General features: G+C 40.3%; 1 protein-coding gene across 1 annotated transcript in view; it reads right to left on the reverse strand.

Annotated features, from left to right (window-relative positions):
- The window catches only part of CNTLN (centlein), a 269496-nt gene extending 256107 nt beyond the window's left edge, over window positions 1-13389 (reverse strand). The window contains exons 1-2 of the mRNA XM_058672438.1: window positions 12906-13389; window positions 7848-7936 (exon numbers count right to left, since the gene is read on the reverse strand). Coding sequence (XP_058528421.1) covers window positions 7848-7936; window positions 12906-13265 — 449 coding nt within the window. The 5' untranslated portion in view covers window positions 13266-13389. The remainder of the gene's footprint in view (window positions 1-7847; window positions 7937-12905) is intronic.
- Window positions 13390-14935: the final 1546 nt, after the last annotated feature.

Genomic DNA, 14935 nt, shown 5'->3' on the forward strand with positions numbered 1-14935 from the left:
TAGGTGGAAGACTTCTCTTTCCTTCTATTTCCATCTCTTTCCTCTCCCACCTTTCTGTAACTCTGCTTTTCGAACAAATGACATAAAGTTCAGTGGGGGAAAAAAAAGAGAGCGAGAGAGAGAGACAGACTCAACTTTCAGGCTGCTGGTTTGTAGGGGAGATTTGAGGAGCCCTTCAGAAATTGGACAAAAATATCAAGTACTGATTCAGAAACGTCAAAGGAATCACAGAGTGTATTAATTTGTAGGGCAATATACACCCTAGGGCATTGTTGGAAAATAAACTAGGAAGCAGTGGAGTTTAACAGCTGGGTATGATTAAGCAAAGAGAGCAAAGAACCCTACCAAAATTACCATTATGCCAGGTTGATTGCGACATACCCAAATCTGTACCTCCCTTTACAACAGAGACTGAACACAGTAAGAGGGGAAAAGGACTTCAATAGCATAAGCCAGCTAATCACCAACCAAACAAGCCAGGAAACAACAGAATCCAGGCAGGGAAGCATGGTAACAACCAGGTTTGCTGCAACATAAGGTCTAAAATGTCCACTTTACAAGAATAAGACTAAAGGAGATGCTGAGAAATAAGAAAGTACATGTAAACACACACACACACACACACACACACACACATACATGCAAATAAATTTGTTTCCCCAGAGAATCCTAACAAACCCATATTCAATAATAGACAGAACAAGGAAAGAGAAAACGAAAGCAACACTAAAATTAAAATGGACCTAATAAACATCACTAGAACACTACACACCACAACAACAGAATAATACAGTTTGTAATAGTACATGAAACATTTCCAAGACAGACCATATGCTAGGTCATAAAACCAACATTAATACAACTAAACACCATGGGATATTTTTAGAAACTAAAATTATTGAGAAAACCGAGACACTAAAAAATATGTAAAAATTAGACAACACAGTCCTAAAGAAAGAGTGGTTCAAACAAGAAGTCAAAACAAAAAATTTTAAGATTAAATGGGAGACATAAAACATGGAAACTTATGATGACATGCAGCTAAAATAGTGCTGAAAGAGAAGCTTATAGGGACACGTGATTATACTGAGGAAGAAGGAAGGTCCAAAGTTATTAACCTAATACTCTTAACATACCATAACCTTAAAACACTGGAAAAATCAAACCAAACCAAACCAAACATAAAGCAAATCAGAATGAAGGAAAAACAAGAAGAAAATTAATAAAATAGAGAATGGGAAACTGTTGCTAATAACTAGAATCGACTGTAAATACAGAAGTACTTACAGATAAAATAATATGATGTTTAGGATTTGCTTCAAAATAATCCATTAGTGGTAGAGAGTTCAGAGAAGCAGAGAGGAATAGTGTTTCACAGGTTAAACAAGACTGGAAGCGCACTTATTATAGTTTAAGGCAGATAACAAATCAAACACAGAAGTTTCTAATTGTATTCTCTGCCTTTGTAGCTAACTAAATACACTGTTAGGTAAAGAGTAAAATACATACAGAAAAACATCTACACACACATTGCTCCAAAAAATCTTATTAAGCGCATGAAATAAACTGCTGAAAGTCAATGAAAGAGATGATTTTTTATAAAATTTTATTTTTACCACAGGCATGTTACTGTCATTTGAAGTATTACAGCTCCTTAACAGGGTAAGATATTTTTAACATTTTTTTAAACATTTTTAAACATTTCCAAATGTTTAGCAATTACATTTATCTACTATGTCAATAGCACAACTGATGGAAAGCAATAATATTAGCAAAGTTTTATATGAAAGTTTATTCATCACAGTATCTATAACTATAATTAGAAACAAAATAACCCAATTTAAAAGACACAGATATAATGAAAAATGCTGTATCAGTAGAATCCATTATAACACCAAAAAGTGATATACTGCTTAAAGACAATGCACTTCATTGACATCCCCAAGTCACACTGACTTAAACACACACCTGTTAAAGGAGCCCCAAATGAGCCATAAATTCTACAATTATCTTAAATAGAGAAGCACAGACTATATTATAGAGACCAATAAACAAATGAAGAAAATCAGAATCCAAAAGGAAAACTCTCTAGTAAAGAAGTTGACAGTGGAAGTGCTTTTCATTTATATTGTATCAGTAAGTACAGAGCACAGACGCCCACACGAATCAAGATGGTTAACAAAGAACCATCTCCTGGGGTCAGTACTGCAGTGCAGTGGCATAAGCCACCAAGCAGGATACCTGCATTCCATATCAGAGTGCCTGAGTTCAAGTCCCAGCTCTGCTTTCCTGAGCTGGCTACGTAGAAATTTGTCTACGAGGCAGCAGTTCATGGCTTTAGGACTTATTCCCTGCCACATATATGAGAGGTCTGGATGGAGCTTTGGGCTCCTGGCTCAGGCCTAGCCCAGTTCCAACTAGTAGGGACATCTGGGGAATGAATCAGCACATGGAAGATATCTTACAACCTTATTTTCACTTGACCTTTTAAATACACAAAATTGAATAAATAAAGCTTAAAAAAACCCATGTACCATAAAGTCAGGATATATATTCATAAACATTAGTAATAGCTACCTGAAACACATGCCCAGAGTAAATTCCCAAAGATTGCTTAAAGTACAACAATTTGGCTGGCCAAGTTCTCTGCTGTGGTTCTGGGGCATGATGTGAAGCACATAACTAACCACCCATCACACGTCGTTCAGGAAAACCTGCAGATGGGCTTCGCCCCAGCTGCTTACAAAAAGTACAGGCATTCCATGCAGTGGAGAAGCTGTTTGGGCTACAGATAGAAATGCAAAGCAAATCCATACAACCACACACCCCTATAAAGCAACACAGATCTTCATGCAAAAACATGAGTGGTCCAGGCCACCACAGTGGATTCATAGGTTAAAGCCTCTGGCTTCAGCACCATCATCCCCTATAGGAGGCAAGTTCCTGTCCCAACTGCTCCACTTCCAATCCAGCTCCCTCCTTGTGGCCTGTCAAAGTAGCAGAGGATGGCACAAACCCTAAGGCCCCAGTCCCTATGTGGGGGACTCGAAGGAAGTTCCTGGCTTATGCTTTCAATTAGCTCAGTTCTGGCCAGTGCAGTCATTTGGGGAGCAGATTAGTGGATGGGAGACCTCCATTAGAGACGTGTTATCTCTTCCAAATAAAAATAAAACCAATCTTAAAATAAAATGATTAGTCAGTAAAGGATCATCATCTGTTCAGAAAAAAAAAAAAATCAGCTTCAGCGGGAAAGACTAGCCAAAACAGAAAACAAAGAGCATTCAGGAAACAGAAGGAAAAAAACTAAATATTCTAATTAAAGGATTACTCTCTGGTGAAGTGGGCTAACCTGCCGCTTAAAGGCAGGTATCAGAGTGTCTTGGATCAAGTTTCACCTCTGCACACCCTGAGAGGCAGTCCATAATGGGTTAAGCACTACGGTCCTTGCCATTCACGTGTGAAACACAGATGCAGTTCCTCATTCTCACATAGCCCGACCCAGTCATGGCTACTGCAAACATCTGGGAAATTAATCAGCAGATTATACAACCAACCAATCACTCTTTCTCTGCATCTACCTTTGAAAAGTATCATCATAGGGCCCGGCGGCGTGGCCTAGCGGCTAAAGTCCTCACCTTGAAAGCCCCGGGATCCCATATGGGCGCCAGTTCTAAGCCCGGCAGCTCCACTTCCCATCCAGCTCCCTGCTTGTGGCCTGGGAAAGCAGGAGAGGACGGCCCAAAGCTTTGGGACCCTGCACCCGCGTGGGAGACCCGGAAGAGGTTCCTGGTTCCCGGCTTTGGATCGGCACGCACCGGCCGTTGCGGCTCACTTGGGGAGTGAAACATCGGATGGAAGATCTTCCTCTCTGTCTCTCCTCCTCTCTGTATATCTGACTTAACAATAATAATAAAATCTTTAAAAAAAAAAAAAGTATCATCATAAAGTTTTTCCATTAAAAACAAGACTACTGTAAAAATAAAAGTGAAACTAAATTAATTTCTGGAGGTAAAAATTTGATTTCTGATTTTTTAAAAGTCAAATAAATGCCACGGATTATCTTCACCTATTTAGTTGCTAAAACAAAATACTTTAGATTGGGAAATTTATTAACAACAGAAATTTTTGCTCACACTTCTGCGGCTGATATGTTCAAACTTAAGTCAACAGCAAATCTGGTGTCCTGTGAGGGCCTATTCCTCACAGATGGTGTCTTCTGCATCTTCAGCAGGAAGAAGTCACACTTACTCATTAGGGGTGGAGTCTGCATGATTAGTATACCTGATGTTCTCACTCTTTAATCACACATTAAAGTCCCAACATTGTATCTTTTTTTTTAAAAGATTTATTTATTTTTATTGGAAAGGCAGATTTACAGAGAGAAGGAGAATGCAGAGAGAAAGATCTTGTGTCTGCTGGCTTACTATCCAAATGGCTGCAAGGGTAGGAGTTGAGCCAAGCCACAGCCAGGAACCCGGACCTTCACTGGGTCTCCCACATGGGTACAAGGTCCCTGACATGGGTAGAGAGTCCCAAGACTCCAGGCCATCCTCCATTGCCCTCCCAAGCCACAAGCAGAGAGCCAGATGGGAAATGGAGCAGCCAGGACACAAACCAGTGGCCATACGAAATCCCAGTACCACAAGGTAAAGATTAGGCCACTGAGCCATTGCACTGGGCCTCCAATGTTGGATTTTGATGGGGAGAAGGAGGACACAAATTCAGAACACAGAAAAGGCAGGAAAAACGCTCTTCTTCATGGAAGAAAAAAGTAAGATTATCATTCAGGAGATAGCATAAAAAGACAAAGGGATAAAATGCAGAAAAGAATCGAAAAAGCAGGCTGAATCAAGAGGGTCCAAGCCCTAACAGCATGCCTAAAGAAGAACACAATGAAGAAAAACGCAAAAGAACATGTTCTCAATCGAAAACAAATCTTTGGTTTTGAGATTGGAGAGACCCTCCAAACTCTAAAAAGACACCTAAGTAAACAAATGATTTTTAAATTTCACAATACCACATATAAAAGAAAAACTATAAAGTTTCAAGTGAGTGTACAAAAAGAAACAAAATTCACCCTGGCATTGAGCTCCACAGTAACTCCACTGAGGAAAGATAACAGTTGTTCAAAAGGCCAAGGGACAGTACCTAGACATAAAATGTCATGTTCTGCTCAAGCATCAAAGACATTTTCACGGATGCAAGAAGTCAGAAAATGCATATTTGCATCCTTAGGAAAATAATACTCAAAACATTAAATGAAAAGAAAAATGAAAATGTGGAATGCTAAAAACTGTGAAATCAGTTTAGGAGTGCAAAAAAAAAGAAAGCCTATAATGACAACTCTGAGTACACATCCAAGAAGTCCAAAGCTTGGACATTAACAAACATGAGCAGCACATAAATAAGCAATTAGGGAGTTATACAGAAGGATAATATATTTTACTCTGACATTTAGAACAGTGTTTTTGAAATATGCGGGTTGAGTTGCTTACCATTTTTTACTTTTCAACGGGTCCAAAGGTACCACAGGGTTCTCTTAATAAATAAGTATTTATATACTCTGAAAATCAGAAATACCACTTTGTTTTCAACTTCAAAAGTCAACTCAAAATCCAAGGCATCTCATAGTGTGGTCTATGCACAACAAAAATTATCTGGAAAGTTTATCTTCATTTAACAAATATTCAAAGTGTATTTATACACACTAACTTTTACAAACCAGTTATAAAGCAATCATCTCCAAAACCTCATCACAACATCTTACCAACAAATGATGCAGCACTGACCTCTAAACTGCATATGCTCATTAATAAATTGCACATACGCTTTTATAGACTTAGTCTATATCATATACTATATCATGTATTATATATATTAAAACACATAGAAATTGTAGATTAGAAAATGATCTAACAGCATTTTAATACTTGCTTTTGTCCAAAAAAGAGGGAAGTAAAAATCAAGAATGGATTTTTTTTAAGAATGGGTTTTAAAAGTTGGAAAAATATACAAATACAAGGAGGAGAACATAAAGAATCACAAAAATCAAAACTGAAGTCCTAAAGGTTCTACAAGAGGCTTACTCTGTTTTAAATGAAAAAAGAAGGATACTAAGAGTGATCAGATTTTATCTCAAGGATGACTAGCGAAGTCACAAAGATAAATCAACAAGACTTAAGTATGATCATCAAAAAGGAAAAAAATTGCTCATGCATCAAATATAGAAAGAACACAAGGATAAACTGATTGCAATCTTTAGATTCCATAACATTGATGATGGGAAAATTAGACAACCAGGCTTATGTCACAAATTTTAAATCAAATTTTGCACAACAGTGGAATGATCCCAGAACAATAGAAATCAACAGTGAGTAGAGTTCAAATTATCAAAAGTGATACTCAGAGTATATAATTGTGATTGCAATAAAGATCAAAGGAAAAAGGGGAAAGTATCCATATGCTAGCCTTCTCATTTAGGAAATATAATGAAATCTGTTTATCAGGAGAGCAAGTGCTTTAATTGCTGTACTAAGCGTCGTGGGACTACTGTATACCAAATGTTTGATAAAGAGTACCGAGCATCACTCCACTGTTTCTAATGACCAAGGAGAGGCCCAATAATCTATAGTTAAATGACTGGGAATCCTCTATAGGGTGATAGGGAGTGTTAAGTGAAATCCCTCAACCTATTCCAGAACACTTACAAGTACACTACTCTGGGAAGGTCATCCCAGACTTTCAAGTTCACACTGCAGTTATCTTAGGGGAATACTGAGCCATGTCTGTGCAGTTTCCTACAAGAGCAGCTGATTGGAATAAGAAGCCAAACAGAATTTCTGTAACTTTTAAAGCTGAACTATAACAGCTCAAGACAAAACACACATAGATTCTTTAACTGATGCTTTTCTCTTCACTGAAAACTTTCCAATACATAAGAAAACAAGCAAGCCTTCCTATATGTGTTGAATTGAAACCCCTTATAATAAATTCAGTATTTATAATGTGCCATATACTCATTTGGAAATCCAATTAACTTCTTTAGGGCATTAGTAGCAAGTTTTTTTTTATTAATTATTTTGCATTATGTGACAGTTTCATAGGCTCTGGGAATCCTCTCACCCCTTCCCCTCCCCTCCCCCCCTGGTGGAGTCCTCCACCTTGATGCAGTATTACAGTTCAAACTCAATCAAGATTCTTTCCTTGCAAACATATACCAAGCATAGAGTCCAGCTACTTATTGTCCAGATGGGTTGAACAGTTTCTTGGGGAGACCATTTCTGGTCTGAAGTTAGAGCTGGTAGAATATCATCACAGTCAATTAAGAGTCCCAATATAACATCAACAGCAATTTGCAATATTATGGAATTGACATGGTTTTGAGTAACCAGTATGTTAAAAAAAAAAAAAAGCAAGCAAGTCCTAACCACAACCTATGATTAGCTCATTGACATTTCAATTTTAGTTTATATACAGGACCGGCTGCTATATACCTTAAAATGGCTATAAGGTACCATTCAGCTGTCTTGTGTCTATTTCATTTTAGTATTTAGCCATTTGTTGTGTTGAAGTATAATTTTGCTGATCTTGGCAGATTTTAGGATAATCTAGATTGGCTTGTAGTGGATTGGCTCATGCCTCGCTGGGTGGGACACAAAGATTAGTTACTCCTCACCATGGTGTTGAGGATTTTCCTGCACACCCACCCCCCCACCAAAAAAATGTGTTCTGCACCTTAAATGTCGACAAATATCTTGTTAGAGTAGCAAGTTTTAATTAAGAGAAATACTTAAGAGAAACAAGTTCAGCAAATCAGACGCTCATAAACAAGTAATTTGAGAACTCACCTTTCAACAACCAAACCGACTGCTTGTGTGACATCAGGATTTGCGACCTGGAGACGTTTCCACAAAGACCATACAAATTCTTTGTCAGCCTTAAAGAAATAAAAGCTATTTTGAATATACTGTTTTGTAGCAATATTAGAGAAGACAAGACCAAACATTAAAACTTGCAAATGGATACCGTAAGCATTGAATTCCTAGTTTTAGATTAATAGATTCTTTGTAAGTATGGTAGGGCAGTTTTAGTTTCTAACAAGTTCTTACACAGGAAAAACTACTTTCAATTCTTATCTTTCTGCAGCCCACATTTTCTATACAAATGTTAAAATCTAAATATCAAGGTATGTTTTCTCTAAAAGTAAACTTCCCTGGCTCGGAAGTGGGAAGGGAAGTGGGAAGGGAAGTGGGAAGGGAAGGGGAGGGGAGGGGAAGGGAAGGGAAAGGAAGGGAAGGGAAGGGAAGGGAAGGGAAGGGAAGGGAAGGGAAGGGAAGGGAAGGGAAGGAGAGGGGAAGGGAAGGGGAGGGAAGGGAAGGAGAGGGGAAGGGGAGGGAAAGGAAGGGAAGGGAAGGGGGAAGGGGAGGGGAAGGGAAGTGGGAAGGGGAGGGAAAGGACAGGAAGGGAAGGGGAGGGGAGGGAAGGGAGAAAACAGAAAAGCAGAGAGGACTGGAGACAGGAGGGGAGTAGAGGGGAGGAGTGGGGAGCAGAGGAGAGGAGGGAACAGGAGGGAAGGAGAAGAAGGGAGAAGAGGAGAGAAAAGAGGAGAGGAGGGGATGGGGGAAGAAAAAAGATGATTATCACCACATACTCACCGGTTCAAAGACCTAAAACCCACAAATCAATACCGATTAGCTTTCTTTTATTGACCCTTCACATCCAAGCCATCAGTAAATCCTACTGACTTTAGAAAATACGTCCCAAACGTGAACATTCCCATCACTTCTATCACTCTCATCCTATTCAAGCCAATTCTCTTTCTTGCTTAGCTCTCCAAATACAATGGTTTCCTAGCCTTACAGTTAAACATCTCCAGCGAGTTCCCACTAATTTTGGAAAATACTCTAACTTCTTAACCAAGACTGTGTAGGTCTCCATCTTATCAGGCCCCAAACACACCTCTCCAACGGTACCTAAAATCCCTTCATTTACAGTGACTTGCATACTCAAAATTTATCCACCTTGTCCATTATGGCTTAGAGATTTACTGTACTAGTTAGAAAGGCCTACTCTGTTCCAGTATTAGAAATGTATCGCTGATTCATCTAGAACTTTTTGTGTTTTTATACTGTAGGAGGACATCGTGACCGTAGGTCAGTGAGCACAGGATTACAGTTGTTTGGCTATTTGGAGGAGAATAACCAAATGGCTACCTTTTGTATACCTGATGAGATATCATTTGTATAAGAACAGTTGAGTGGAAAGTAATATACAAGAGAAAAGGACTTCCAAACAAAGGCGTAGAAACAGTTGATGGTTTTGTTGATGAACTAAGTATCTCTATCCTAATCCTGTATGACCCTCAGTGTATAAAGTTTGATGCCACTAATAAACTACGGCTTTTGACCATCAGTCAGGGTTCACATGTGTTATTATCGGCTCCGTGCACCAAGTCCATCGCTGCGGGACAGCGACATATACTACAAACAGAAATTATACACACACACATACACACACACACACTGGAGTGGCTAACTCAAGTTAACTAATATATCCACCACCTCACATATGCATCATTTTCTATGTGTTTGTGGTAAGAACACTTAAAATATATTCTCTTGGTAATTTCTAATTGCACGATAGGCAACAGAATAGTCACCATGCTGTATCTTTTTGATAAATTTAGAAAGTTGTTTTTTTGTGGACAATAAAATTCTACAAATGGATTTTTGGGGACTGTTTAATATATGGTATTTTTATTTAAATACTGTCTTGTATTCAATATGGATTATTCCTCTAAAAAGAGTCAAACACACAAAAATAAAATTCTTCTGAAAACATATAACTACTTTGTAAAATATTTCAGGCAGTAAATCTAGGAAATATTGCCAACTATCTCCTCTGTATTTTCCTATATTTGCACTTCCTCTAAGCATTTAAAAATGCTGGCAAATTTTTAAAAATAAAAACCTTCAAAAATTCGTAACTATGAAAATTTTTGCTTCTACTATAGAACTTTCAAACACAATCAGATAATTTAAAACTGATCCTAACCCTTTCACAAAGCTTATTAAACTAGGTTTGTGAAACAGTCGATTAAATGGTAAACATCTGTGGTCTTAAATTCCTCAGAAGCAGACTGGCCTTGTTTCTTATTTGTCTGCAGCCACTGACATATGTATCATTAGTATACATAAAGACACCCCCAAATCATCTTTTTCACTAGGTACCTACTTTCCCAACATACAGGCTGCTCCCAGCAACAGTTTAAGTCTTTTAATTGATCTCTACTCAAGGCATGAATTCAACATCTGAAAACTATTCCTACATTTAAATAAACTGCTCATTAGAACACAGGGAAAATCATGACTGCTAAATATGGCACAAAACAGTCAAACAGTAAATTATCAAGAAACATTCTTCCCCTCTTCTAATCTATAAATGGCGATAAATGCGCACAAATGCATTCCCAGCATCCTCTAGCACAAACAGAACACAGCTGTGAAATATATAATACAATAGCACCAGAGCCCAAATCACTGAAATACATGTAAATGGCAGACTCAAAATTGCCCTGGAAACACCTGTGAATTTCTTAGGAAAACATTACGTTTGAAAGCTAAGAAACTATTCTCAGTAAATCCAGTACAGTTTTTCCTCAAAAAAAAAAAAAAAAAAAAAAAAAAAAAGGAATGAATCAGCCTTCAACTAAGAATTATTTGTAGTTTGCTTGATAATCTGGGACCATGTGATTTTTTTTTTAGTACACTAGATAATGTAATTGGAGTGTGATGGGATGCTCACATTAAGAAAAACATTCGACAGTTTTCTATGTATTACGTTTAGCTTAATGCATCTGAATGTTTTAGAATGGTACATGGAGTAAAACTTATTTTGCTATCAAGCACGTAATAGTTAAATTCTCATTAGTTGAATCTGAAAAAGAACAATCACACGACCATTTACAACTATGCAATAATTAGCAAAGTTATTATTCCCAAACTACGATCCAACACTGGACTGTGAACTTATATTCAGTTCTGAAGAGTGTTTTTCAGAAGAATAAACATGAAACAGACAGTTGAATACACAACACACTATTAAATACTCCTTCTGAAATCAAATTTATGTGTGCATGTGTATTTATAGGTAAGCATTTATTAGACTCAGACATAAATTCAAATTTTTTTAGTTTGAGCTTAGTTTTAGTACAGTGTTAATACTATATACTTTTAGGCATGATTTCTATCTGAATAAATAATAGAAGTATGTAAAAAAATAGATGTTTAATTACTTAAATACCTTTTTTAACACCACAACTGAAAATTCAATTATTATTTCTCTGAAGTTTCTCCAATAGCATAGGTTAACTGAAGTTTTATGGTACGTGATTCTGCCAACTTCATCTCACATTACTGAAATGCCTATGACCATCTAGCAACATGGGTATTACAAAACCTTAAGAACTCTCTGCTAGGCTAACTATACAGCTGACTGTATTCTCGCATCTGCCTACAGTACCGCAACCATCTTCTGGGTCCACATAAGCTGCCCACAGTCATAGGGACTGTTACTGCGCTCGCAGCCCAGGTTTTCAAAGAATGTAATAGTGAATGGATTGGCATTCATCAGGCTAGTTCCAATAAGCTTAGGGCAGTCATAAAAAGGAATCATCTTTGCTTCTTGGCCAGCTAAGGGCATGGCAGAGTGGGACAGGCTGCCTATCAAAAACAAAGCAAATAACATCTTAGATCACAACTTAAACAAAGGCCTTTATCGTGTCTTCAAATCTTTAAACTCCCCAAGGGTGAGCTTTGCAAAGAGAAAATGCTTTAGGTTCACTGGTATCATTTATTTATTCCTTTGCTCCTTAACAAATAGAAGATGAAGGAATGGGCAGGTGCCAGCTATATTACATCTCCCCAGCTCACTTAACCTCCACTAAGTCAGCAAAGACATGCAAAGGGGGAAAAATACATATATCCAACACAACAAACTATGGGAGAGAATGAATGTCATGGATTCTTTCACTAACCTAAACTGATGCTGTTCACCCAGTTATCTGGTGTTCGCTACTACTTGGCTGGTTACTAGCTTAAAGACAAGACAGATTTAAAGATCTCCTCTTAAGCGAGTTCAAGTTTAACTTCCCAAATGTTTGTATAAAATGACAAAGTCAAACAGCCAATGGTTGGTAAGGCTGCAGAACTAAAGGAAAACTGAATCTCTGTGAACATTAGAGGAGTCAAGCTCCTCTTTGGTATACACAAACTCCGCAAATAGCAGGAGAGAAACATACGCGCAACTGGTTGAATCAGTGTTTTTCACAGGCAAGATCCCAGGACAACTGCGGTTTCTCACTCCAGCGCTACGAAATTACTAAATAAGCACCAAGTGTCATCTATACTGTTTTAAAGTTCCCGCCCAGAAACTACCTACAATCTTTTGGTTTGTGTTTTAACATAGTACACCACTTAGTTTGACAATGTTAACAACACGGGCAAGTGTGGATGTTTGAACACTAAAATCGGGCTCCTTCTTCGAAGGGTTTTATTTTACCAAGTGTTTCCACTTTCCTGTTCAGCCTGCGCACTGCATTCCACTAATGCGCACCAAAGACCATGACCGTCACCTGCGAGAACCGGAGCTTTTGGGGAGAGATGGGGCTGAGACTGAATGTTTGGGGGCAACATCCAGGGAGCCAGATTCAAACTCGGGGTGCGCAGGCGGACCCTACGTGGACCATGCCCGGGAGGGGTGGCCGCTCCCCTCGAAGCCCCGGACTGCGGGCCCAGCCGGCTGTGGGGACCCGGAGGGAGAGTCCCGGGCGGGGCTGAGTAAGTCCCAAACCCGCGGAGCCAAGCAGCCCTGAGAGAGGGAGAAGGGCGCGCCAGAATCCTCGATACCTGACACAGGGCCAGCTCCTCCTTTAGGCTGCTCAGCTCTTCCTCCAACAGCTTCGACCGGGTCACCATCGCCTCCTCTACGGAGATGCTCTCTAGCCGCCTGGACCCCATGCGCGGGCTGAGGAGGGGAGCGTGAGCCGGAGCTGCCCTCTCTGGCCCTCGCAGGCTCCCCGGCCCTTCCTCGCCCAGCCACACTATGTCACTTTCTTCAGCGACGGGCTCCCGCGCCGCGCCGGCGAGACCCGAGGCCTCGCTGCGCACTCCGTGGGCCTCAGCTCCCCGCCTCACGCGTGGGGACCGGGGGCCCAACTGTCGCGCTGGGGAAGGAGGAAGCGGTGACGGGGGCGAGCGCGCCGCCATGGCCGCAGCTGCTAACGGGTCAAGTTCCCTCTAGGAAACTCCACCTCCCCATCCCCGTCCCGGCGAGCTCGGAGCGCCGGGCGGCGCATGCGCCCCTCTTTTCCCGCCTGGGCGCGCGGGGTCTCGCGCCCACCGGGGCCTGGCTGGCTTCCCGCGGGCCGCGCACGCGCCGTGGCCCCAGGGGTTAGCCCGCTCGGGTCCGCCGGCCACCCTGACAGGACGCCCCCGGAGCCTGGGCCGGGAACGCTTCGATTTTCCCGCCCACGTAAGAGACTTTTCCCTTCACCCAGCGCCCCGCTTACATCTCATCGCCTAAGCCTTCCCAGTGCAAACCCCCCAGTGATCCCTGTGAATTCCTTCCGCCGCCAGGCCGCTGCCTGCTCGTTGGTCACGTTTCGTTGACCGCCCTGGAGTGTTAGTTACACAGTTAATCTCTCCAGCGCTGCTCTAAGCTCCTGGAGGATCAGGGAATGAGTTTTACACGTAAGTGTTTTCTTCACACCCCTTAGCAAAACTGCTTTGGTCCAGCTGACATCCAGCTGACTGATGTCAAGGAGACTAGGAAAGCCTTCTGCTGAGCTGGGACTATCCAGCAGGTTTCCCAGTTGAATTACGATCCTTTGTAAACCCTTCGTCTCTGGTTTTGCAAGCATCATGATTTCTGTTCAGCCCTTAGGTCAGCTTCTTCGGCGGTGGGCTGAATATCAGTGGTCACATCCCACATGGTTGGACAGTTTGAGTCCTTGGACCAATTCGGAGCGCGATTAAAGAAACAGGAGCTAATTTATCTTTCATCTTCTTCTTGCTTCTTACCTTTTAGAAAACTTCAAATAGGCAATATGCTTTTCTTGATCTTTAATGCATTCTTCCCATGGGTTACTAATGAGATGCACGCTTAGCTGGTAACAGAGTTTTTACAAAAACAAACTAGGTCGGACTGTCTCCTGTTAAAAAGGTTGACATTCAGGTTTCTACCAGCTGTACTCAGCAATACCAGAAAGGCCCTGTCCCAATCAGGATCTGTCTAACCAAGGTGAGTGAGTTTTCTTCCAGATGAAAGTGAATAGTCTGTCTTACAAGTAGCTAACATATCGAATGCTAAGCCACAAGTAGATCCACTCCATCTGATCCTTAGATCTCCTTTGGTTATTTATTATTTCTCCCACTGGATTTACGAATAAGGGAGACTCCAAAGGTTGTAATCTTCCTTAAGTTCCATACCTGCTACTGTAGCTAGGATTAGGCCGCCCACGGAGACACAGCATCATGACAGTATTTCAGAGATTTCACTGAGCTTAATGTTGGGAATTCCAGCTGCCTATTTCACATGTTTGGTGTAAAATAAATATGAATGTACATTATTTTGGCTATTATTCAAAAGACATTTCAACTCATCAGTGTCTTTTGAAAAGCAGTGAGATCTGTTACATACAACACACATGTATCTATCCTCCAAACTGAATGAAGATTTTAAAATTTTTGACTAGGTAAGTTTTATAGTAGATAGTATAGTATACTAAACAGTAGAAACTTGTACACATTTCTAGATGTGTATACAGGGAATTCTTCCTTCTATGGGTTAATTGCTGAAATCTATATATGTATGCAATATTGGATAGCAACACTTGTAATTAAGAAGATTAAGTTAACATCTGCACTACTACCCATAT

The sequence above is a fragment of the Ochotona princeps genome, chromosome 14 (assembly GCF_030435755.1).
Source record: "Ochotona princeps isolate mOchPri1 chromosome 14, mOchPri1.hap1, whole genome shotgun sequence".
Classification (NCBI taxonomy): domain Eukaryota; kingdom Metazoa; phylum Chordata; class Mammalia; order Lagomorpha; family Ochotonidae; genus Ochotona; species Ochotona princeps.